This window comes from Acomys minous (assembly GCF_964271855.1).
Source record: "Acomys minous genome assembly, chromosome: 1".
Taxonomy (NCBI): domain Eukaryota; kingdom Metazoa; phylum Chordata; class Mammalia; order Rodentia; family Muridae; genus Acomys; species Acomys minous.
In genome coordinates this window covers 102,378,464-102,403,859 of record NC_140483.1, presented here as the reverse complement: position 1 = coordinate 102,403,859, position 25,396 = coordinate 102,378,464, and the positions used below count along the sequence as shown (strand labels likewise).

The 25,396-nt window shown below is 37.5% G+C and overlaps 1 protein-coding gene across 1 annotated transcript; it reads left to right on the top strand.

Moving 5' to 3' along the window:
* The first annotated feature begins 1,317 nt into the window (after positions 1–1,317).
* Positions 1,318–25,047, top strand: PI15 (peptidase inhibitor 15). Its single transcript, XM_084765562.1, has 6 exons — positions 1,318–1,493; positions 2,090–2,397; positions 14,037–14,155; positions 15,076–15,208; positions 15,321–15,436; positions 19,163–25,047. Exons 2-6 carry the CDS (start codon positions 2,125–2,127, stop codon positions 19,296–19,298), a joined length of 777 nt encoding a protein of 258 aa, XP_084621688.1. The 5' UTR covers positions 1,318–1,493; positions 2,090–2,124; the 3' UTR covers positions 19,299–25,047.
* Positions 25,048–25,396: the final 349 nt, after the last annotated feature.

The following is a 25,396-nucleotide window of genomic DNA, read 5'->3' as shown; positions in this document are numbered from 1 at the left end:
ACTGCAGATACCTACCCTTGTTACCTCGTCACAACGCACTCAGAGGCATTTCTGACTCAGGTCGTTAACTGACTGCCCTCTGCAGAAACCTACTTAAGTCTGCCTAACCAAAGAGTGCATATGTTTTCCCTATCATTTAAAAATTCACCCACAAAGAGTTAAAGGCATGCACTGGGCCACACAGATTGTAAGTGATCTAACTGGGAACAAATCCTAGGGGACTTGGCTCCTAGTCCAGTATGCCACATGCTCATTGGTTTGAAGGCTGTGAATTTACACGGTGCTCACCCTGCAGAAACAAGTAGATGACGATCCCACTAGCAGGCTGAACAAATCCGTTATGTTTTCCAGAATACCTATCCTGACTGCTTGTATAAATGGTCCAGATTTTGTTAATGAGAAAACGACCCAGAACATTACAGGGAATCTTTTGTTTGCAGATTATCTTCTCAACAAATCTCTTTTGGTGGTGGCGGCGGCTGCTGGTGCTGTGGGATTCTTCATGGTCTCTTATGTAGTGTCTAGTATTCTGACAGGGAAGTTCAGCAGTTCTTTGCTTAAAATTTCAGATATAGGCTGTGAAACATGAAGCAGATGTTATCTTGGCTGCTGTCACTTGCTGGCTGTGAGTTTCAGTTCACATTTTATACAAGGCAGGTAGTATACAGGTAATTTGCTGACTGGAAAGCTTTGGAGAAAGAAAAAAAAAGGAGGGAAGAAGGAATGGGAGGAGAATCAATATATGAATTATAGGAGTAAAACCACTTGGAGGCAGAGAACACAGCCACTGGATCATCTATTATCCTAACATCATATGCTATAGTTTGGCTACTACTGACTTGCCTGGCATCCTCCTGAATCATATTTGTGGCCACCCAGATTAACTATGCGAGTTGCTCTCTTGAGTTAATATCAGCCTGCCTTTTTCAGCTCCTATGTCATTTGCTGCCATTTACAAAGAAAATGTACTGCCTTGTTATTCAGCCAGCTGTGTTTTCAAAAACCCACAGCTTTTTTTTTCATTTTTTCCCCCTTCTTCTTTCTTTGTTTGTCTTTTTTGTATGGGAACCACGAGCTAGAAAAGATTAAGAAAGAAAATTGAACTACTCAGAGAAAAGGTAGAAACTCAGAGAAAGGGGGAGGGGCGTGTGTCTTATGGTTTGTGCTTTGTAAGCTGTGGGTGTGACTCAATTTCCTCACCACCCACATAAAAAGGTTGCCACCCAATCACTGTTTTTTTTTTCTCTCCCAAACCCCTCCCCTTAGATTTTGGCTGAGAGACCCTAGGAGAGCCTGCCCTTTCTGGACTTTGCAAACTGACATATAAAAGCTGCTAGCTGCTTCTGTAGCCAGCAGCGGTCAAAACTTGCAGGCTTTTGCTCTCTGAGAGCTTGTAATAAGACACTCTGCTCTTACAAGAGTTCAGGCTACAACATAACAAAGAACCTTACCTTGTTGGAGGAACAGTATATTCATTTTGGCATTGTGCAGAGGTAAGCTCCTTGGCTCTGCTGGATTCTATTGCATGCATTATTTCAAAGCAGTTCACGGTTCCCCCTCCCCCCTGCAGTGAGACAGGATTACTGCACTACTTTTTGTTTTCTGTCACTTGGTACACAGAATGTCTGAGACATATTATCAGCACAATATCTGTGGCTACCTGTATTTGTCCTCTTCATCCTCAGGGTCAACTTTGGATTGCTAAAGATTCCTGCCTGAAAACAGACATGCAGGAGTGTGTCTGGCAGCTCAGGCATTTGGGGCAAAGGGGCAAAAGTGCAAAGAAGCAAAGGGTTCCTATTCATTTTAAGATGAAAGGTCACATTTTTTTTTGTCTAGCTCTAGAAAGTTTCTCTTAGAGGGTCTGATTCACAGCACAGCAGAATGAATAGAAAATACACTAAGTTCCCTTTCAGGCAACATTTGTTTAGATTTTGGGAGAATGTCAGGCCAAGCAATGCTCCAAAATGATGCTGCTCTAAATGTATCCTCTATGGCTCTTTTTTTTTATTCGTTTGTTTCTTTGTGGTTCGGTTGCTTTTGTAAATGCCCTGACACTATAGGGTTTTTTTTCCCTTTTTCTTTAAAGCAAAGCAAACCTGGTAGATTTCTCCACCCCTCAAAATGATAGCAATCTCTGCATCCAGCCTCGTGATCCTATTGTCCCTTCTCTGTGAAGCACGCACCGTCATCTTACTCAATTCCGCTGACTCATCTACGCCAACCAATAACTTCACTGATATTGAAGCCGCCCTCGGCACACCACTAGAGTCTGCGGATATACCCAAACCCAGACGGAAGCGCTACATTTCGCAGAATGACATGATCGCCATCCTTGATTACCATAATCAAGTTCGGGGCAAAGTGTTCCCACCAGCAGCAAACATGGAATATATGGTAAGAGGAATTCTTTCTTTCTTGAACTCTGAGTGAGAAAGCTTTAATTTGCATGTTAGAAGGATCTAAATGGACCACAGTGTCTGTTTGCCAAGGGATACAATGTGCATGTATGAACAGCTTAACAAAGGGTTTAATGTATCTTATAATATTAAGTTATGTTCTTTAATGAATTAATGCATGTGAGAGAAACAGGGGAGGGGATCTACATAGATTTTGTTCTGTGAGTTCTATAGCCCCGAAGAGCCACATTTTCTATAAAGAGAAAAACAAACAACAAAACAAAACAAAACAACTGCAGGATATGCTGACTGCCCACATTTGGAAAGTCATCTTTTAAAGCAGAATTCATGTGAATTTTTTCTGTGTTTTCTGAATCTAAAAGTCATATTTATCAGCTAAAATATTTGTGGAGAATATTTCTTGAAATTGAAGGTTTCATGTGCATGATTTATTCCTGGGTAGGTGTATCTCCCTTTTCTTGGACAAAGCTCCCACCTACTCTAATCTACTTGTAACCCAGGAGAGCATGCTGACTCTTTCTTCCTTGTGATTTAAGGCTGTGTTGTTCAGATAAAAGTGAAGCCAGTGCACTTACTAGCACAAGGTTCCAAGTTGCCATGAACACATTCCTTGCTCGCTCTTAAAAATAGACTATGTTTAAATCATTTCACTCAGAGAGCAAAAATATTAAGTTGGTATTAAAAGGATCGAGTCCTGCTGAACTTTATTTTTGGTCTTGAAATCATGCAATGTTATGATTTTAAAGTTCTGCATTTCATGAGATCACAGTGTTGAGTCTAATTAATGCAATGAAGACCACCAATATTTCTCAGCTTCTAGAATCATCTACTTTTTCTAATTAGGATTTTTGTGCTTGACTAATTGTAGGTGTTGATGCCACAAGAAAACTAGACTTACCATATTAATCTAAGGGAATCCTAATATCATTTCTAGGTATTATTGTGTCATGATTAAGATTATGCTCACTAGTATATAAATGGGTTCAAATTCTAGTTTTGTCCATTTAAGCAGCAAGAGCCCTTATTGTGTGTGCTCTACTCTTATCACTTCCAAGAGTAGGATGAAGTTAGTGTCTGCTACAAGAGATTGTTGTAAGAAATATATGAGTTAAGGGGCAGAGAAATAAGTCCAGAACCCACAGATGCATAGTTTCTCATTAAGCTTTAGATTCAATGAATGCCTTTGAGTTGTCTCTGAAAGAGACCCAATGAGAACTAAAAACAGAAACAGATTCTCACATGCAGGAGGGATGCAGTTATACACACAGGAGCAAATTATTTCAACAGCTACTGTAGATTGTGAAAGAAGAGAACATTGAGTTATGTCTGTGTGAGCTCAGAAATGTATAACTTCCTAGACTACAAGGTCAGGGAGTGCTTACTGGCTATGACCACACTGACACAAAAACTCAGACTGAGGCCAAACCACTGGGCCAGTTTTGGTAGTAAGCTCATCTTGGTTCAGATCATGCCTGTGCTACTCATTATGGCCTCGCAAAAGTTACTCAGCAGTTCTAAGGTACGGCTCGCCTATCCCTTTCCTTATGATGGGGATAGCAGTGTACACAATAGGCAATCAGTAAATGATGGAATAATGCCAATCACTAAGGTAATGATACTGAGGGCAACGAAGTCGCCAGGAGTGGAACCATAAATGCCTACAACGCAGTAGAAAACAATCCCTTTTTCTCATTACATCTCCCTTTCCTTATCAACGATTAAGTCACATCATATGCATTGATTTAATTGCTTGTCTATGCCAGAGCCCTTGCTAATTGTTTCCACAGATGACCTCATTTGATAGCCCATGTTTTCCATCTGAAGTTGAGATTGTGATCAAAACTTTCCAAATGAAATCACTTAGACCTAGAGATGTTAATGATTAAACTAAAATGGTGTGGCCAAAAATGGTATTGCCCAGATTAATGATGGGAGGGATCTCTTCATTTGTGACATCTTGAGTAAGTCCACTGAAGGAGACTCCTGACAATATCAGGATATGCTGATCACCTCCATGAAATTCCATAAGATATCATAGATTATTCTTCTTCAGTTTATCACTCTTTTATTGTTTTCTTCTCAGGTATCAAAATCCCACATGTGATTTATTTTGTAATAACTCAGCATGTTGCTAATTATATAGTATATATTCAGAAATCTTCCTTAGTTAAATAGAAGTAATAAAAATTCATAGGCAAATCAGTATGCACTATAAAGCAAACCAGAGACTATTTGAAAATCTATTTGAACCATGCGTGATGCTACATGCCTTTAATCCCAGCACTCGGGAGGCAGAGGCAAGTAGATTGTTGTGAATTCGAGGCTAGCCTGGCCTACAAAGTGAGTCCAGGGCAGCCAAGGCTAACACAAGGAGATCCTGTCTTGAAAAACAAAAAAAAAATTTTTTTTTGTTTGAAATGTAGGTATTCATTGTTTACTTAGCAGCTACTGGTATTATTTTAAGTACTTAGCATATATACATGAATAAAAGCAACAAACCTTTTGATACCAGGGTGGTAATCAAACAACAAACCAAGTGAATTAACTAGAATAGACTAGAAAGTGATGAGGTCAAAAAGATAAGTCTTGTTGTGAGGATTAGGCACTCACTGGGGTTGCTGGAGAGTATGTCTTGGGAAGGGGACAGTAGAAGAGAATTTCCAGAAGGAAGGAGCAGGGCAAAGGACCAGCAGAAGAGAAAGCTGACAAGTTTAAGGAGAAATATCCTCACTTTTGTGATCCTATGCTTCAATCCATCAATGCTTTGACTGGCTCCCTTGTGATGACATTCTGTGGCAGGCATGTTAATTAATAAATAATTATTAATTATAAATAACTAATATGATTTATATTATATATAACATAATTAATTATTAAGCTTAGATATTAGTGAAGGTACTCTAAGTGACTCAGCTTTCTCAGCAAAGGATCTCCCACTTATGGATCTCAGTGGGAAACTGTTGCCTTTTCTTTGATTGAAGCAACACTGATTTGAATTGGCATAGGCTGGAAAGCTAGGTCAGTTCCTAACCTGTAGCATGAACCCCCGAAACTCAGGGCATGCTTGTTATAGTACTTAGCAAATTCTAGTGCTCTGAGTCACCAGCTGTATGCTCACGTTATCCTCTGCAGTATGCTGCTACTCCAGAGAACATCATAGAAAAAGTCCTGAGGCTCAGTGCTTTCTCTAATTGCACTAGACTGCTTTGTAGTTCCTTTATGCTACAATGTTCTGAGCCTTTTGCCCAGTTTCTCTCCATGCATGATACTCTCCTTATCTAAGTCACTTATCGTATCCTTTAAGATTTTTGTATTAGAATACCAGTTCATTTAAGGGCTTTTTTATACACTCAGTATTTGCACCTCATCCTTCCTTTGACCTGCTATGCCCTTCACTTCCTCTATGTCTATTGTATTGATCTCATTACAATGGCACTTGACAAATAGTCACCTGTACACTTACTCCTAACTTTTTTGTTTTAGGACTATAGGGATCTAAATGAATGATTATTGATATTTGTCAACATGTTGTGTTTTGAAGGTCTTTGTATACAGATGGTGAGCACCCATTATTTATTGCATTTAGATGAAGTCCCAATGGATTGCCTTATGTTTATAAACAGCATCAATATTGATACCATTATAAATACTTTTAGAATTTCCCTTCATGATACTTTATCCCACACACTTAAAATAAAACAAACATTTTATACATTCTTTAAAGCCTCTTAAAGATAAGTACTTATCTTAGATAATGTACCAACTAAATGAGAGAAAAAATTGAGCACCAAGATTTTTGCATTCATAAAATGGTTACATATTATTTTATATAGTACCTGCAACTTTAATAAAACATACATTATGTGCAGTAGTTTCCTAAAGTGGAGTCTTTTCACATAAATAATAGCCCAGATAGAACACAAACTGTGCAAGCAAAACCTTTGCGATGTTGGCTCTAATTCTTCAATTAGGTTCTTGACTAATTTCCAGGACGCTTGGGACACCAGCTGCTTTTCATTCTTCTGAAGGGCAGACTAAACCATGACTCTAAACCACAAACCACATTAGTTTCTTAGAATAAAAATTATTCCCCAAAGAATGAGTTTGCAAAACTCATACAGAATCCAGTTTGTAGGATGTTCTCTAATTCAGAGCAATTGAAGAAATTGATTTAAACAAATTGAAGACTCCATGTGGAGGGAAGTATCCAAAGATGGATATGTTGTCTTTAAACTATAAACAGTGCAGTAAAAAGAAAACAAACAGGGGTAAAATCAGTCCCCAAATAACTCATTCTATGCTCCGCTGTATGGGACTGATGTAATAAATATGAAACAGGCCAACACTGTGCTGCAAGAGTTGGAGACAGAAGTGACAATCTCCAGCTGGAAAATGATGACAAACTCTGTGGAGGAGGAGTGTGTGACGCTGATACTCTGGAAAAGACGTGATGGCTGTGATAGAATTTAAAGCAATGGATGACCTGAATCATGGGCACAGTGAAAAGCTAATGCACTGTTCTGCAGCTAGGATCTCCAGGGGGTGCAGAGAATGCCTGGTACAAAAGGAATCCAGAAGAGTATGACATTTGATATCAAAGGCAGAAGGTCATCTTAGGAGAGATTGCCTCCGTACATGCCTCTCCACTAGGGTGGGCAGTGCTGAGGAGCAGTACTGGAGGTTTTTTTGGCAAAGGTAAAGAACACCTGCAGTTACTGTGTACTCAGTGAGAAGAGGAAATAACTGAATCACAGTGCACAGGGTAGGAATCTTCAAAGAATGGCAAACATGGCAGAGAGGCAGGTTAAGGAAAACATGATAGCTAGAAATGGGCTGGGAAGGAGGAATAGTTATGATATCTCAGGAAACCCAAATCACCTTATTTATCATATTACTAGTATATTTGTTTGGTGCCAGCAAATATGAGTTGCTGAGCCATCTATAAAAGGTTTCCTGTGTTCTACTGGAAACCGGAACCATACCCATTATCAAGTAGCCATAGGTAATAAAGTAACAGCATGGTTCAGTGAATGAACGAGCCAACTAATCCATCCTCAGGAAAGGCCAACACATTGTTGGCCTGCAATGATAATTTGTGACTTGGGAATAGAGGAAAATGCTAATTTAATTTATCTGGGCTTTATGTGGGGGATGATGTGGAAAATTTAAACTACTGTTTTATTCCTTTCTTTGGCAGTTGACTAAACATTATGGTATCTGTTCTGAGGCGGGAAAATTGATGTGTTCAAGGCTAACCTGGGCTATACAGTGAGATTTAGACCAGCCAGAGACACACACAAAATCCTTTCTCAAAAAGCAAAACAAAACAAAAACAAAAACAAAACAAACACAACAAAACCCAATAGTATCTATCACTGGCCTTCTTTGTTAATGAAGCCATGCTTTATGCCAAATGGCAGATTTCTTTTTGTTTGGGAAGGAAAACAATCGATCTTATTGGAAATTCAGGAAATTGGTTGTGTCTAATCTAACTCTTCAATGTTTGCTTTTATGACTTTTAGAAGGCTGAGTACTGCTGCCAGGAAGTAGTGGCCTGAACATGTTGACTGACAGGAAGCATTTGTCAGCACATTTAGAGATCTGCATTCCTGATGTGCTGCATGGGGACTTGCATGTCTTGGCTTCCAGTGGATACCAGGCAAATTTTGTGGGTGCTTTCTTTGCAGAAATGCTCTAGGGTGGTTTACTTGTACACACACCAAAGAAGGTAGTCTTGCTTAGAAGTTTATATCCTTCCTTTATTTCATTCGAACATTTTCTCATTCGAGATTACAAGACTAGAGATTATAAGAAACACACACACACACACACACACACACACACACACACACACACACACACACACTGTTAAGCTAGGGTTTCACTGTGGCCATGGCTGTCCTGGAATAAACTCTGTAGACCAGGCTCATCTCAAACTCAGAGATCTACCTAGCTCTATCTCCCCAGTGCTGGCATTAAAGGTGTGCACCACCACTGCTGGCAGACACCTGTTAAAATATTAAAGTTACATGATTCAGAATCATATAACTGAGGAACAGAAGGAATATCTATGAGTCTCACCTATGGGCAGCCTAGAGGGAGAGTAGGATTCAGTACTGCAAACTTGGTGGCAAACTATTTTTGGACCGACACTTGGAAGTAAAAAACAATTTTGTGTTTCTGCTAAGTACTTATAGAAACTACTGTCATGTATTGCCCCATACTTAATAGGTAAGAAACTAGAGTCTCTTCTTCCTAAAGTATGTAACTATAATAACATTGTGAGGGAGTCATTTAATATTCAGTCTCTCATTCCACTGTAAGAATTCATTAGCCTGTCACTTTCCTAGAGTGGAGGGCCATGAGGACCAGAGATGGAGAGGGGTTGTATATGAAGGAAGTGGACAAGGCAGTGTGCTGCATGCCAAAGCAAAGGAGCTACAGAGTACTCTAAGAATGCAGGCGGCCGATCCCAGGCATAGGCTGAAGTAGCAGAGTAGTACAAGCTTCCAAAAGTGATGATGTTAAACATTAGACCAAAATATCTTGTACAGGAGAGAGATAAGGAGAGAGGGACTGTGTGGTCAGTACAGAAGGATTCCATAAAATAGAGTGTGGCATAGAAGACGCAGAAACAAATGATTAGATTTACAATGCTTAAAGATTAGAGTATTACAATGTTGAACTTTGGAGACACTAAGAAACTTGATTGGACTTGGTTGTAAGATCAGGAGAAGTATTAATAGTTTTAGGTTGGAGGTTACATAATCATATTTGAATTTTGGAAAGGTCATGCTGGCCACAGCGTGAGGAAGGACGGGAAAGAAACAGGAGTGGGGGACAGGATGCCCAGTCAGAGGCTGTCAAGACAGTCTGCGCAAGAGATAATTGAAACCTGAAGTACATTTGAGGCAACAGGGTAAACTGGTTGCCTCAAAAAAAAAATGCTACAAAATACTTTGGAGGTCAGGTCAGGAGGAGTGACTCATCTGACGTTAGAGAGAAGGGTTTATGGAGTGGGGCAGTCAGGACCCTGTCTCTCTCTTTGAGGGTACAACATGGTTACTCTTAGTCAGAGAACACAAAACACAGGGTAAATTTTAGGAAGCCAGGAAGAAGCAGAAGGTTACTGTCTAGTGAACAAGGCTGTGGAGGTTGAAAAGGGATGTGGGAAAGTGAATTCTTCCACTGAAAAAAAGTTTGGGTTAGGCATATGCTGTGACAGTCAAAACAGAATGTTCTCCAAAAGGCAGGCAGAGCAGTGTCATGGAGACTGGAGGGAAGATTTTGTCTAGAGGAAACTACTCAAGAATGTTTGCAAAATTAAAAATAAAAAAAAAGTCACCCTGAGCCAAGTCTGTCTCAAGGATCTAGATAGTGCCGAGCTATTCTGCTCACTTGGTACAAAACATTTTCAGAAAACAAACTTGAGCTTGATATGTCTGAAAACTTTATAATGAAGAGCCCATGGGCATTTGATGTTCATGAACTTGAGGTACTTGATTGTCTTTGAGGATTTTTGAAGTAACTATTGGAGTAGAAGTGAGGAAGAGAAAAACTAATGTCTTAAATTGAGAAAAATTTCGGCACAAATGCATCTCTTATATTCCACAATAATCAATGCAAACAAAGATATTACTTGAAAGCAAAATATTTTCCACAAAATATTCATATTTCATAATTTAGCTAAACATGAATATTTTTGCTATATCTGTTTCTTTACCTTCTTTGGAAAGGTGAAGAAGTTCTGGGGAGTGTGCAGGGCAAGGTCTGGGGTTTGCATGTGTATCTCAGGATAGCTCCACAATCAAGAAATCCATCTTTAGTATATCATGACAATGAGTCAGTGAAGAGAAGTGACCATTCATGAAAGTGCCGTGACAGCCTAAACGTCACTGTCAGATGACAATTTCTGTGAAACAACCCCACTACTCACCCCAGAAGAAGAGAATCATTAACCATTGCTAGAATCCAATAAAAATTATTCTCAAACTTTTAGATTAAAAGCAGATGTTAAACGATGCTTGAAGGAAGGAAAATACTTTTTAAAGGCTTCTAAAATTATCTAATGTTATCTCCTTCTGTCTAGTGTTACTTTCCTCATGAGCAAGTACCTTGTTTCTACAAAATTCTATTCTGGAGTTTTCAGTGGCTTTAGCATTTATCAGTTTTCTTATCAGACTGCCTGATTAGTAGATACTAATGGTTAATAAATTGATGAAAAGTTATCAAACTAATTCCAATTTCAGGTGTCTCCACATCTCCCTGACATCACTACCATTTAGAAATCCCCAACAACAGTAAGAGGAATTACTTAGTGAATTACAGCCCTCGTAGAACTGTGTTGTCTCTCAGTTTCAGTATCATGCTTGAGATATAAGGGTTGATTTCTTCATTTAGAGATAGAAACCCAAATCTTGGAAAGCATAAATTTTCTATGTCTTCTAACAAGTTGTTCAAAATGCTCTATTTCACAGCAAGCATATGCTTCAAGCAGCAGTGCAATAAACACATTACCCTACACTGCACAGCACTGCACCACACTGCACAGCACTACACCACACTACACTATACTACACTGCACTGCACCACAGTATACTACACATCATTGCACTACACTGCACCATACTACACTACACTACAATGCACTGATCTACACTACACTGCCCTACACCACACTACACTACACTGCAGTGCACTGCACTACACTACACTGGCACCACACCACACCACACCACACCACACCACACCACACTACACTATTGTGCCATATAGTACACACCTCCTTTGTCTGTTCATCTTTCCTGTTCTTGGGCTCATCAGATAGCAAATTCCCTACATGAACTTCACTTGAGAATATCAGTGAACATAAGAAACAATTTTAAACGTAAAATAAAATAAAACTTCTTGCGCTCTCTAAGCTTGGAAAATAATATAGATAGGCTGTCTTATGCTAGTACTAGACATCTTTGGATATCTGCTATGAGAGAATACCTATGACGTTGACCCTGGACTCCCAGTCAGCTCGCTTTTTTAACCATGAGCCATTTAAATGATACGTGGACGCACAACTCTATTCCCCCACTCAACAGTTGCCCACACAGACTCCCAGAGAAGGTTCCTCAAATATATTTGGCTTCTGAAAAAAAAACTTAGAAGACCAAGTATGTAATTCAGGAAATTCAAAATCAAAGTCCACTTGTTTCCAAGGCAGAAGTGTCCACTACAATGGTGTCCTTAGGTCATCTTGAGAACTCGAAGCTATGTAGCTTTGAGGGAAAATGACCCTTCCTACTTGTGCTCATTTAGATTGGGTTTCAGCAGGCGCATGTTCTACTGTAAGTGGGATCCTTGGCAGTGATCTGGCCTGAACAATGAATAATAAAGGCGGTACGTTACTATCCATTATCCTTAGGGTGGCTGGTAGCTTTTATAGGGGCATTTTGCTGACTCACATGTTTATAAACCGATCTGAATCAAGATCAAATGTGTATTTTAAATGCAGGCTTTATGGACAGGGATTGATAAAATTTTTAATTTCTTATCTTTAAGATTTTGGAATTTTGGAAAGATATTTCTCTGAGACGTCACACATGATGTGTTGGATGATAAAACTGTCTATAGTCACCACTACATGTATGCACATTCAGGGTCTCTAATCAGGATACTTGGTTCATAGGTCCTGAATAGGGCTGGGTATCTGACTTCCCAATGATCCCAGTGACATTCTGGAAGTAGTACTCTGGTGAAAACTCCAAAGAATGATTCCATAACAATCAAAATCCATAGGACAGGACGTGAGACACAGTTGATGTTATGGTATCTGCTCCAATATGCGCTCCTTTCTGAAGAGACAATGAAGAGAGATTAAGGGAGAGAATTAGACCAGGTATAATTTCTACATTTACATACAATTATTCCAATGTTTATTTAATTCCTGATTTCAGAAAATACATGGACAGAAACAGGAAGAGATGCCTGCAGCACAGAATGATCTTACTTAGTGTCTTAGTTATAGTTTCTATTGCTGTGATAAACATTATTAACCAAAAAGCTTACACTTACACATTGCTGTTCATCACCAAAAGAAGTCAGGACAGCAACTCGAACAGGGCTGAATTCTGGAGTCAGGAGCTGATGACAGAGGACATGGAGAGGTGTTGCTTAGTAGTTTGTTTCCTATGACATGCTCAGACTGCTTTCTTCTAGAACTAGGGGGCTACCAGCCCAGGAGTGGCAATACCAACCATGGGCTATGCCCTTTGCCAACAATCATTAAGAAAATGCCTGATAGCCAGATTGTATGGAGGCATTTTCTCAGTTAAAGGTCTCTCCTTTCAGATAACTCTAGTTTGTGTGTCAAGTTGACACAAGACTAACCAGCACCCTGACGAATGTGTTTCCCTCACTTTCAAAAGAAGCAAAAAAATCTTAAGATTCCCTTTTTTTGAGGAATGAGGCTTCTTTGTATTATTTAATATCATTTAAAATTTTTCTTGCTTGACATTTGGCTTAAATATTGCTGAGAGTCTTTCTTTATCCACTTCCACCCATGCCTATGAAGAGAAAAGGAAACATATCCATATTAACGTAATAGAAATAATAACACTGCATTTTGCAGATCCCAAATGCTGGCAATAGCCAAGCTCTCAGTCCCTGCCTGAGTATGTCTTGTTGGAGATTAAAGCATCTCCATGAAAGGCCTTGTGTTAGGGCACACTTGTAGTTCAGCTCACAGGAGATGCTGGGAGAAAGATCCTGATGTTCATAATGACATCTTATTTCAAGAAATAAGGCAATCTCCACAAGACAGTGCCTACTAATTCCCATGGTCTTCATGTAATCTGTCCTTACAGTCCTCACTTCCTAAACAGCCTTACATACAAGGTGTGGCAGGGAGTTCTATCCCAATCCAGTTCTTTACCTGCCTCCTTCGACTCTTACAATACAGCATCATTTTACTATTATTTAACTAATATGATCAATAACCTGAATTATCCTTTTGAGGGACTACCCTTTCCTGTGTTCTCACCTGTCCACTCTCCAGCCTAATCAAGGCTCGTTGCTGGACTCCTGGATAGTTTAGCAATAGTTCTTATACGTGTATATCCATTTCTGTTCAATGGCTATTTTACAAACATTCCTATCTAATGAGTAAGTCTACCAATTGTAAAACAGAAATGACTTTGCTAATGCACATGAAGGGTGTTGATGCTTTTGGCTGCCCTCCAGGGAAATCGTTTTGTCATCACTTAGGTTGTTTATGGCTTCTGCAAGTCAGCACTCTTTCCCCTGCCTAACAAAAAGGATCACGTCATCCTAGTTGTTAAAACAAAATAAGACATTTTCTGTGTCAAAAATCTAAATATGTGAGAAGTTCCCACCTAAATATTTAAAAATAAAAATACATGTCTATAAAATATTCCATGCTTATCTCCCATATTGTTCCTATGATTGTAACCACATCAATATCCAATATATAAATCCTCCCATTCCTCCCTCTCTCCCGCTTTCCCCCTACTCCCCTCTCCAATGACTGTGACTGAGGCAGACCTCCTCCCCTTGTATATGTAGAGCATTTTTCTTTCTTTCTTTTTGTTTACTTAACTTCTACAGGTCTGGGATGAAAACCTTGCAAAATCTGCCGAGGCTTGGGCAGCCACCTGCATTTGGGACCACGGACCTTCTTATTTGCTGAGGTTTTTGGGTCAAAATCTATCTGTAAGAACTGGAAGGTAGGAAGCAGTTATCCATATCATTATACATCACTAATTATAGAGCTTACAGAGAAGAATATTAATTTTAAATAGCATCAGAAACTTTTTACTGATTTCTGTGAGTCAGAAAATGATGTTAGGTTTATGAATAAACATACTTTTCAAAAAATTATACTATTAGCTCATAAGGCCTAATAAAGCTAGCTTTTATTTTACCTTTGGAACATGCTACTTTTAGCTGTATTTGTTGTTGTTGACCCCACAGAATCCTAGAAAGGACTGTGTATGTTGTGTCCTCCTCACCAACACCATACATCCGCAAAACTCCACGTTTTAAAGAAGCCTCTAAGTGTGTTTGTGTACAATATTTCTGTTGTTGTGTACACATGCATGTAAACAATGAAGTTAATAAATAGTCAAATTGGTAAGAAAAAAGCCTGCATTTACATATGTGTGCACACAGACACATATGAGTAAATAACTACGAGAAAGCTGTTCTCACTGACAGGATATTATTTTCTACTGTAGGATATCATGACTAACATTATTTAACTCAGTCTTAATGGATTCTTTCATTAGAGTTAATGTATTTTAACTACTTCAATGTGTGCAATTAGATCATTTATAAAATTCCAGAAGAGACAATTTTCTCTGTAAATTAAATAAGATTTGGATGATTCCCAAAATTATTTGTGTTTTACTGTTTTTGCAGTGGCTTGTCATGTACTTAGACAAATGAAGGCTCACTGGGTTATTCACGCTTTGCTCTTTCCAGAGAAATCAAGGGCTCTACCAGACTGTGATCATAATTGTCATGGGTAGACATGAGCTTGAGTTTAATGAATAATCTTATTACAGCTATTTGTGATGTATAAATAGTCTGCTAAGTGGCTCCCTGCTGTACTGAGTTCTTTTTTGCTCTTTCTCTTGACATCTAGATATCGCTCCATTCTCCAGTTGGTCAAGCCATGGTATGATGAAGTGAAAGATTATGCCTTTCCTTATCCCCAGGACTGCAACCCTCGGTGTCCTATGCGATGCTTTGGTCCCATGTGCACTCATTATACACAGGTCATTTCAACTGCTGTGTTCATTTTATATTCATATCTTTAAGGGTGCATTTCTTATTTGATTATTATTGGTGTTTTAAAGCGATATTGGAAGATACTGTTTTATTTTTCAGATGGTTTGGGCCACTTCTAATCGAATAGGATGTGCAATTCATACTTGCCAAAACATGAATGTCTGGGGATCTGTATGGCGACGGGCGGTGTACTTGGTCTGCAACTATGCCCCTAAGTAAGTACCACGTTGAGTTTCCATTTCTTGGGTTTTTGAATGAAGTTAGAGACTGGCAGTCAGATGGGCATTTTTGATAGTTGTAGAAGTCAAAGCACTCACCTGCTCTTCCCCTCCAGCCTCATCAACATCCCCACAGCCCTGAAAAATAACAGAGTAAAAAGTTTCTTTTCATAGGAACCAGGACTCTGGGCTACAATTGTAAGAAACACACATTGAGATACCTGAATTAAGTTCTTACCATCACTGCTCTCTCATGACATGAGTAAGCAGTGTTTCATAAGCATTACCACCTTTATCAGAGACACCAAAAGCGTCCTCAAGCATTTCTACCTGCATCAAAGCCATTAGAAAGAATCTTCTGGGGGAATTAGGAACACCACACCATTCTGAATTATCAGTATTAGGATGTTTTCCTACTTTTCACACTAGGAAAATATACCGGAAAGGAATCTTTTCTTCCTTCTCTCATTTTTTACATTAAAATATATTAAGTGTCATCATCCTATAGATTACACGAACATACCAAATTTACCAAAGATTAAAAAAATATAGTCATATGTTTAAATATTCTTTATAAATATCAATAAACATTTTCTGGCACTTGATAAAATGCCTTCTTGATAACAGAATGATAAAGTGCCCCAATATTTACACAGAGTTCTCTTCCCATTTGGAATAAGTACCAAATGTGCAAAGGATTTATGATACTTGTCGTGTCTTCCAAAGTGAGTTGCAAAAAAGATTTGTCTCCAGATTTTTAAGCACAAAGGGGAGGCAGGCAATGTGTCATAAGTGACAATGTGGTCATGACTCATTGATATGATGGTGGGCCTGAGCCCATTCTGAGAAGTTAGAAAATATGTGCTTTTCCTTCAGAATTATTGTAATGAGAAGTCTGAAAAAAAATCTCAAAGGGCATATAAACCATGAATTTGTTTGATAATTTTTATTTTCATACATTATATTCTTATCAAGCACTTTACCCTCACCACATCATAAATCAGTTGGTTTGTAACAAGATGACCAAAGATAAATTTTTAAATATTCATTTGGCTATGGTTTTCCCTAAACAATAGAATTTCTTAATAATATTGATTGACTTATAGGCCCCAAATTGGCTGGTGGAGCATTTTAGTTTTCCAATTTTGTTATGAAGTTTTCTGAAGGCTAATGCATTCCATGGGAAAGGGAGTAAGATATAAAAATGAAGAGAGAACAAGAGGGGATATGTAAATAAATGTATTGGAACAAAAAATTAGCAATTTATGAATTGACTGAGTTACTGTTTAATATTGTCATCACCTATTTAATAATAAGTATGCCTTTGAAAAAGTTTGAGACATATAATAATATTATATATGATAAACATTTGTTCACAAAATATGAGCCTGATAGTTTAAAAACGAAGTTAAAAATATGTAATTATATAATATTGGCTGATCCCATATACTGTTCTCATATAGCTTTGAATACATACATAGTGGGAGATGAGATTTTTTATTACTGAGTGGGAGGAGTCAAGAGAACATGAGAACACATGAATCACATGATCAGTGGATAGGGTTGTAGTGTTTCTAGATCAGCGTGTGATTTCACCACAATGACCCTCTAGGAATCTTATCCTCTGGCAGACAGTAGAATCCACTAAGGGGAAGATGAAAGTCCTAAAACTCTATTTTAGCTTGTAATATGACTAGTCATTAAGTTTTTAATGTGTATAGTTTCATATGTTAAAAATGGTTGAATTTCTTTTTTTTCTCCTTTATTAATTTATTCTTGTTACATCTCAATGGTTATCCCATCCCTTGTATCCTCCCATTCTTCCCTCCCTCCCATTTTCCCCTTATTCCCCTCCCCTATGACTGTTCCTGAGGGGGATTACCTCCCACTGTATATGTTCATAGGGTATCAAGTCTCTTCTTGGTAACCTGCTGTCCTTCCTCTGAGTGCCACCAGGTCTCCCGCTCCAGGAGACATGGTCAAAGGTGAGGCACCAAGGGGCATGTCCCATGAAAGCCTTCACTTACCAGGGAACTGAGACAGATGGGAGGACATTCTATTGGGACTCTAGATGAGAGAAGCATGGGAGAATGGCAAAGTAGAAGGATCCAGAAGGTCCTAGAAACCTACAAGTAGAACATTATGATAGGCAGATTTGGGTACAGGGGTCCCGCTCAAAAATGGTTGAATTTCTAATGGACTGGTTTGCTAGATAATTTAATATCTTTTATATGTGCTTCACGACCTCCTTTGGGTCTTATTTAGGTTAAATTCACATTAGGATCTGCTGGGGTCTTTTGCTCAACTCTAGTTTTTAACATTCTTAGCTGATTTTATGTCTTCATTTATTTTCATATATATGCATATATATACTAATAATGAAAATACATTTATTGACACTTTTTATCACAATTTAAAGAGCAAAATTCCTAAAGCACTATAAACTCATCCAGCTATTCTAAGTATAAATTTGCTTCAGTATTATGATCATGGTGTTATCACCATAAGAGGAAGGACAAATCAAGTAGTTGCATGACTCATGACTATGAAAAATCAAATAGCATCAGTGAAAAATTGAATAGATTTGACTTACAATGTGGAAAAATATTTGAGAAACACTTTATCCCCTATGAGCCATTACTCTTTTACTATAAGAAGAGTGTCCCTGGCTTCTTATCTTATAAATATTACAATCTTGAATTTTTCATGACTTCAAGAATACATTTTATGGGCATCTGAAACCAAATTTTTTATTTATAGTGATTTCTTACTCATTGCATACACTCCCACAAACTATTTATATTTTTCATTAATGTACATTATCATATATGATTTGTTGCAGTACTGCATTTTATACATGTATATTTTTTTATCACATCACTCCCAGTGCCCTCTTTTGACCTTCCCCTGTTATGATGACCCCTTTTTTCTCCCCAACATTCTCCTTTGTCCTTTTTGGTGATGATGACTTAATGAGTTTAGTTAGTATTACTTACAAGATCATGGGCACTTGACCCTCCTTCAGGCACCAATTAGCTTCTCAGGGAGAGAAATTAATCCTCTGGTGCCCCTCCCTGGCTATGGTGGCATGTGAGTGGATCCAGGCACATGTAGATCTTCTGCAAGTAGTTATACCTTCTAGGAATTAAAATCCTAGGTGTTTTTTAAAAGCTCTTAGGAGTTTACACAAGTTGAGAAGCATTATGTGTATGGAACTGTGACCTGCCTGTGTGCCCTAGAGTGTCGCTGGAGCAGAAGACCAATGCCCTAGAATGAGCCTGGTTTCCATAATACCACCAGACACTGTAGACAGAACTTCATTACTTCCCTGTCAAGATAGATAGATAGATAGATAGATAGATAGATAGATAGATAGATAAAGACACACAGAGAAAGACAGACAGAGACAGAGAGATGGAGAGACAGATCAGAGAGAAACAGAGAGAGAGACTGAGAGACAGAAAGAGAGTCAGACAGAGAGAGAGAGAGAGAGAGAGAGAGAGAGAGAGAGAGAGAGAGAGAGAGAAACACACATAGCAAGAGGATTTTAAAAGCAAAATATATGGGATAAGCTTCTTTGGAAAGAAAAGAATATAATTTTCAGTGTCTTATAATATATGTTCCTCAAAAAATAGCATCATATGTCAACGATGTGTAAAAACGCATGTGAAAGGTTTAGGGGTAAATGAGCAGCACCAATGCCATCTTCCTTTTTTGTCCTAGGGGTAACTGGATTGGAGAAGCACCATACAAAGTAGGAGTGCCATGTTCATCGTGTCCTCCGAGTTATGGGGGAGCCTGCACTGACAATCTGTGCTTTCCAGGAGTAACGTCAAACTATCTGTACTGGTTTAAATAAGCTTATATTTTTATCCCATCTGGCAGTTACATTGTTTTCTGGACTAATAAGCATATATATAGTGAAGTTTGAACATATCATACATATTTTATTATAATCCTGTTTTCATTTTAATAAATTGTCTCATATATTTCTAGGGTTTTAAGTCTTAGATACAAGCAAAATATCAATTTCTATTTTTTACCTTAAATTTAAATTAAAATATTGTATATGTTGTGATGACATAGTTGTTGCATCCAAAACTTGCATTTCAGAGACATTATGTCATTATGTCCCTAAGGAATGAAATGTATGTTCAAGCTGTAATATATGTGTATTCATATGTATACATATGTATATATATGCATGCATATATGACATGTGATGAGATGCATAAGTAACAATATGATAGTAGTTAAAGAAAGAAAATTAAAAATATATTTGAGGTTATGTGATAATTTTAGTACCATTTCTACTATACCCATGAAAAGATAGTATGCAACTCAGTGATATGTGGAATAATTTAATTAAGCAATTATACAATTCATTCTGGAGATATTTTATTTTAATTGGGTCTACAAAGTATTATGCTGAATTTATGTAAGATTACATAAGACACCTTCTGTTTAGTTTCATTTTTTTTTTAATGAGTGAACCTGTTGAGTTTTTACTTTTTTTTTTTTTACTTTACTGGTTATGTTCTGTTAATGGGAAGAAAATTACATGTGATTCCTGCCTTTGAGAAGCTATCAGAGATATCCCCAAAATAACATAGCCTAGTAATTTTGTTATAAAATTATTTTCAATAGAGCATTTTTTTCATGTATTTTGAGGGAACAAATAGAGTAACCCTAAAAGGTAGAATGGATGATGAGCTCTGCCATTTCACATGTAAGATACGTGCTTCCCAGGAAATGCCAACTTTAATATCAAAATGAGATACAAAATGTATCTTAGTTGTATTGCTGTGAAGAGACACCATGGCCAAGGCAGCTATTAAAAAGAACACATTTAATTGGGGACTTGATTACAGTTTCAGAGGGTTAGTTTATGATCATCATGGAAGAGAAGATGGAGGCATTCAGGCAGGAGGCAAGGCACTGGAGCAGCAGTTGAGAGCTTATAACCTTATCTTTAGGCAAAATGCAGGCATAGGAGACAGTGGGCCTGTCCTGGGATTTTCGAACATCAAAGTCAACCCACAGTAACACACTTCCTCCAACAAGGCCATATCTCCCAATCCTTCCTAAACAGTCCACCAATCATGACCCAACACTCAAATATAGGAACCTACATTAACATTCAAACCACCAACCAGGTAAGAATCAAGACTCTCTGAGCACAGGCAGTTCTGGGGCAGAAATAGGCTAGGCTAAAAACAAGATCTTCTGGAAACTAGTGAAGTCCAGGAGAAGTAAAAGGTATGAATAATCACAGGAATAGAATCCTGGCACAAAACAAGCAATGAGAAGGCAACAGAAAACCACATTCAAAGAGTCCAGTACACCTTGGGACTCTTTAACAAGAGCTGAAGGATTTCAGAAAGGAATGCAAGAGGTTGAGGGCACACCCATCTGATCATCTTCCTGTCATTCGTTGGAAGAGTTCCATCTACCTACTGTCTCAAGCTTTTAAGTACCATAGTCAAGATCTTCCATAAATACCCCATACAGTCAGTTTTGTTAATATAGCCCTTGATGGGTGTTTTTCAAAGAACTAATTATGAATGTTTATTTTTATGTTTTTATTTTTTTGTAGAAGAGTAATTTTCAGTTCCTCCTTAACTTTGTTTGTGAGGATCAAGTAGATAATTACAAAACCTTCTCTCATGAGATTAGGAAATACATGTCTTAATTAAAAAAAAAAAGTCTCTTTCAGAGGGAACAATACAATATCTGGGGCAAGACACCCAAAAAATTATATTTCAAATGTGTGTGTGTGCATGCAGGCGTGAGCATGAGCATAGACTTACAGAGCAAGTAAATATGGCCCTTCCAGTAGGCAAACAGCAGAAGAAAGCTACTTTTTTTTTTTACATCCCATAAACAGCTGCAGTTTCTTAGGTGGATGCATGGAAAGATGACAGAACACTGATTAGATCCATTCAGTGGGAGAGTCCACCATCTGGATGCTTGGGTCTACTTGATGACAAACAAATGGTCTAATTACTTTTAAACACTGAATATTGGAACCAAATGCTTTGTTACTAAGTGACCTTGCCTTTGTGGAAATATATATGGACCTTATTGAAATAAGCATTACAGGAATACAATAGAGAACAGAAATATTGTATTATATAGAGCGGATCCAGTTTTCTTTTCTTTCATTTTATTTCCTTGAGGCAGTCTCACAGGCCACAGGTATGTAAACTCATGATGTAGCCAAGGATGTCACAACTCCTGATCCTCTCAGCTCTAACTCTCACATACAGGGTTTAGGGAAGGAATTCCATTTTGATGATACCAGCTTGACTCACCTAAGAGAGTTTTCATCCTTAATGTTATGCATGTTAAAACTATATAACAGAAGCTTACCACTCTCATTTCCAGGTTTCTTGTTACTTTGCATGAGTAGATGGGTTTCTCAGTTCAAAGGAATATTAAGGGTAGTTCACAGACTTGACCAGGAAGGTTAATTCAGCATTTTAACAGAAATGTACGCATATTAAAATGATCACTGAGAGCTTCTCCTTGGCATGAACTCTGTGTAATTACCTGCATTTATCGCAGCATGTTATACAGAGGCTGGAGTGTAATAAATGTTTACTTCAGTGGATTTTTCAGAATTAGTTTGAAAGTCTAACATTGTAAAGTTGAAATAATCTGACCCTTTGTGATTTTTAAAGATGATAAATTCTCTAAAACATAAATGGTTGACTGCAACAAAACTCCAAACAAGGAATCCATGGTGTAGAATTGAACCCAGCATCTCCAAACATACATATAAAACCTCTTTCAAAACTACAACTAGAACCAGTAGTTTATTTATAACTTAAAAACGAAGCCAAAACCACAACGGGTATATTTGTTATTCTGTCTGTACTTTTTAACATTGTTATTATATAAAATGGCTGTGTGAAATATTCTCTTTCCTAGGCCGTTGCAAATGATAGTTTGCTTGTATCAATGTAGTCTCTTACATTTCCACAGGGGTGCTAGATTTTTGGGTTTGTACTGTAATTCTCAGAGACTAAATAGGCCTGGCTATAAACTGTTTCATACAGGCAGCTTTAGATTGTCAGGTTTAAAGTTTTATTTTGAATTTTTATTAACAAATAATATGACTGGCAGCATTGATATATCCCAATACTATTTTTTAGTGAAAAAGTAACATTTTACACACACACACACACACACACACACACACACACACACACACACACACTTCACATAGCAAAAGCAACAAAAATACTAAAATAAGTCCATGATTTTCACTATGAAATTGACCTAGGAATGTGTGTAAACTGCATAGGTGTGGTCTTGGCATTCTTGTAATGATGAGTAAGCTTGGTTTAATAGCATAGAAACTGATTAAAACTGTTTTTGCTTTTGGCATCATCAAAACTTCCCTAGAAAATTTGTCTGGCTCTGTTGTCACCTGCACTTGTGATGTTCATGACAATTTTATTTCTAATTTCTATGCAGTCCTAGCACAGAACAGACCAGGATGGAGGGCTATTCCAACCAATACAATGTACTCTGAATATTTTAATCTAAACAATATATTTCCAATATTTTTGTATTAAAAAACACTTAAAGTCCACACTAGTAAATCTAGGTGTATTTATACCACTTTACATGTTCCAGGTTCATATCTTGCTTGGTAAATACTGTAAAAAATAACTGCATGAATTGAATGTTTTCCTGAAAGAAAAGTGATGCTGAGATCCTAGGCTGTCTTTCCCCTTAGATTTAACACTATCACAGAATCTTAACTGAGACGGAAAGCTTTACCTATTGATGTGTTAAGGGGGAACAAAGTTAAATTTCTATTAATATTTTCTTTGTTTTGTTTTTATAAGGAGTTTGCATTGTTATATGTGTGGGTGAAGATATTTAAATCTATGAAAATGCCTTTTAAAAAATTATGTCATGGCTCAATTCGGAATTGTAAAGTGTTGATTAAAATTGAGAAAGTTAAACAAGAAAATGGTTAATGGTGCTGAAAAATTACAATTACCATGTTATTACAATTTAGATGGTTTTTTGAAACTATAGTTGTTACTATTAAGTGTGAACTACCAATATTTATCTATTCTGGTGCTATATATATGGTGCTAAAGGAATTGCTAATGTCAACAGTTTTAAAACTACTCCTTTTATTCACTCAATTCTTGATTCAGAAGTAATAGCAAAAATTCTATGTAATCTTCACCAGGGTATGACAGTTGAATCTGTTTTCTCTTTATTTAACGATACATTTATTGCATATAAATATATTTCTTTTGATGTGATAATTTTCTTCAAATGGGTGTATTTTCTTTTCATGTTTGTATGACAGAGAATGAGAGAGAGAGAGAGAGAGAGAGAGAGAGAGAGAGAGAGAGAGAGAGCGCCTGAGCGCTGAAACAGCATTACCCCTGTGTTAACCATGCTGCAGGCCCTGGCGCCCTCTGGTGTTTCTAAAAGCAAATTTGTAGTAATTCACAACCCTTTGGTAAAAGACATTTGTACTTAGCACTGTCCTGGAGTTTTTCTCCTTGAATCTCCCAGCATTAGAACCACAATACAACAAGCGTAAGTCTGTTGACATGCCTACTGAAAAGGTGAAGAATCTAGTATGTCTTCCACTCACCTTTTAAAAAACACGTTGTCTACTTTAAGGTGTTTAGGTTTAGGTTTTGCTTTTTTTTTAGTAAATGGTTTATCATTGTGTCTCATTTTTAGGAGTTGTTGTTTTGCTTAATTGAGGGTAGATCATAATAGGAGGTCATAAAAAATAGTAACCAGGCACATACATAACAGAGTGATCCATGCTGATTGCTGAGTTATCGTTTCTTATGCATTCATACTATTGAAGTTACAATGATATTTTATTATCCTATTAAAAATAAAAATTATGGCACTCATGTTTTAATACATTTCATAAATTAGCTTAAAGTATTAAATAACTAAAAGAACATTTTCCAGTATCTAAATGACACACAAACCTCCAAAATACAAGAAAGACAATATGAAGCCACTCTTTCCAGATCTAGTGTCCAGAAACTTTCTTCTCTGGGCCATAGGATTCCATTAAACTAAACAACACTCAGCTACATTGGTCAGTTTCCCGGATTCACTCTGAAGCAATTAGCTAATGAAAGAACAAAATCTGAAAATATTTCTAGAGTCCTTTCAGATATCTGCTTTCACTCTGAATGCACTGGCAATCCATTAGTTCTAAAGGCTGTCAAACACTGGGCTCAGCTCGTCCCTGGCTGCTTATTACAGCACTCATGGTTTGCTAATTTTTAAGCTGGACTTTGAGTTAAAGATGACGCATCTATGAAGAGTACGTTTTTTAAAAATATGTTCATCTTTCAAGTATTTATGTATTGCTAAAATTTAATGTATCACTTCAGAAAATTTAAACATAAATTTGGATGGGTATAACGCATGATGTAGAGCTGTCTTGGGAAATAGGTGCCCCTTTGTGTTGTGAAATTTTGTGAATGTATGCATTTTTACCCTCTGTTCTTGGGGAACATAGCAAATGTAGCTTTTTAGCCTTACTGTGGTATTTTTTCCCTTCTAATAAAATAGTATTATTCATTATTTTGACTTTGACATCTATTGGATTGTTTTCTTTTCTGAACATTGTTAAAAGCAGATGGTAAAACTTTGAGAAGGAAGTGTCCCCGCTTTTGAATGAATGTAACATTAGCACACCACTGAAATACATGAACTCCTCTCCTTAGTCCTTTTCCTTTATTTTCTTTCACCATGTATCCTTTCCCCCTTCTTTTCTCACTAAGCTCCATGGAATAAAACATACAGAGAAAAAAAACTGTTTTTAGAACAGTGCATCAAGATTTTCCGTGTGTAGAAAATTACAGCAGATGGCCATGAAATATTTATGCCTAGCTTTACAGAGGTCCAACACATTGCTTCAGACCATCCTGGGGACAGAAACCTTCT

Bases quoted from the DNA above. Each gene is read 5' to 3' on its own strand.
- PI15 (XM_084765562.1), top strand. From the start codon at position 2,125: ATGATAGCAATCTCTGCATCCAGCCTCGTGATCCTATTGTCCCTTCTC. The intron at 14,156-15,075 runs GTAGGAAGCAGT...CTTGACATCTAG, and splicing joins CTATCTGTAAGAACTGGAAG to ATATCGCTCCATTCTCCAGT. The intron at 15,437-19,162 runs GTAAGTACCACG...TTTTTGTCCTAG, and splicing joins GTCTGCAACTATGCCCCTAA to GGGTAACTGGATTGGAGAAG.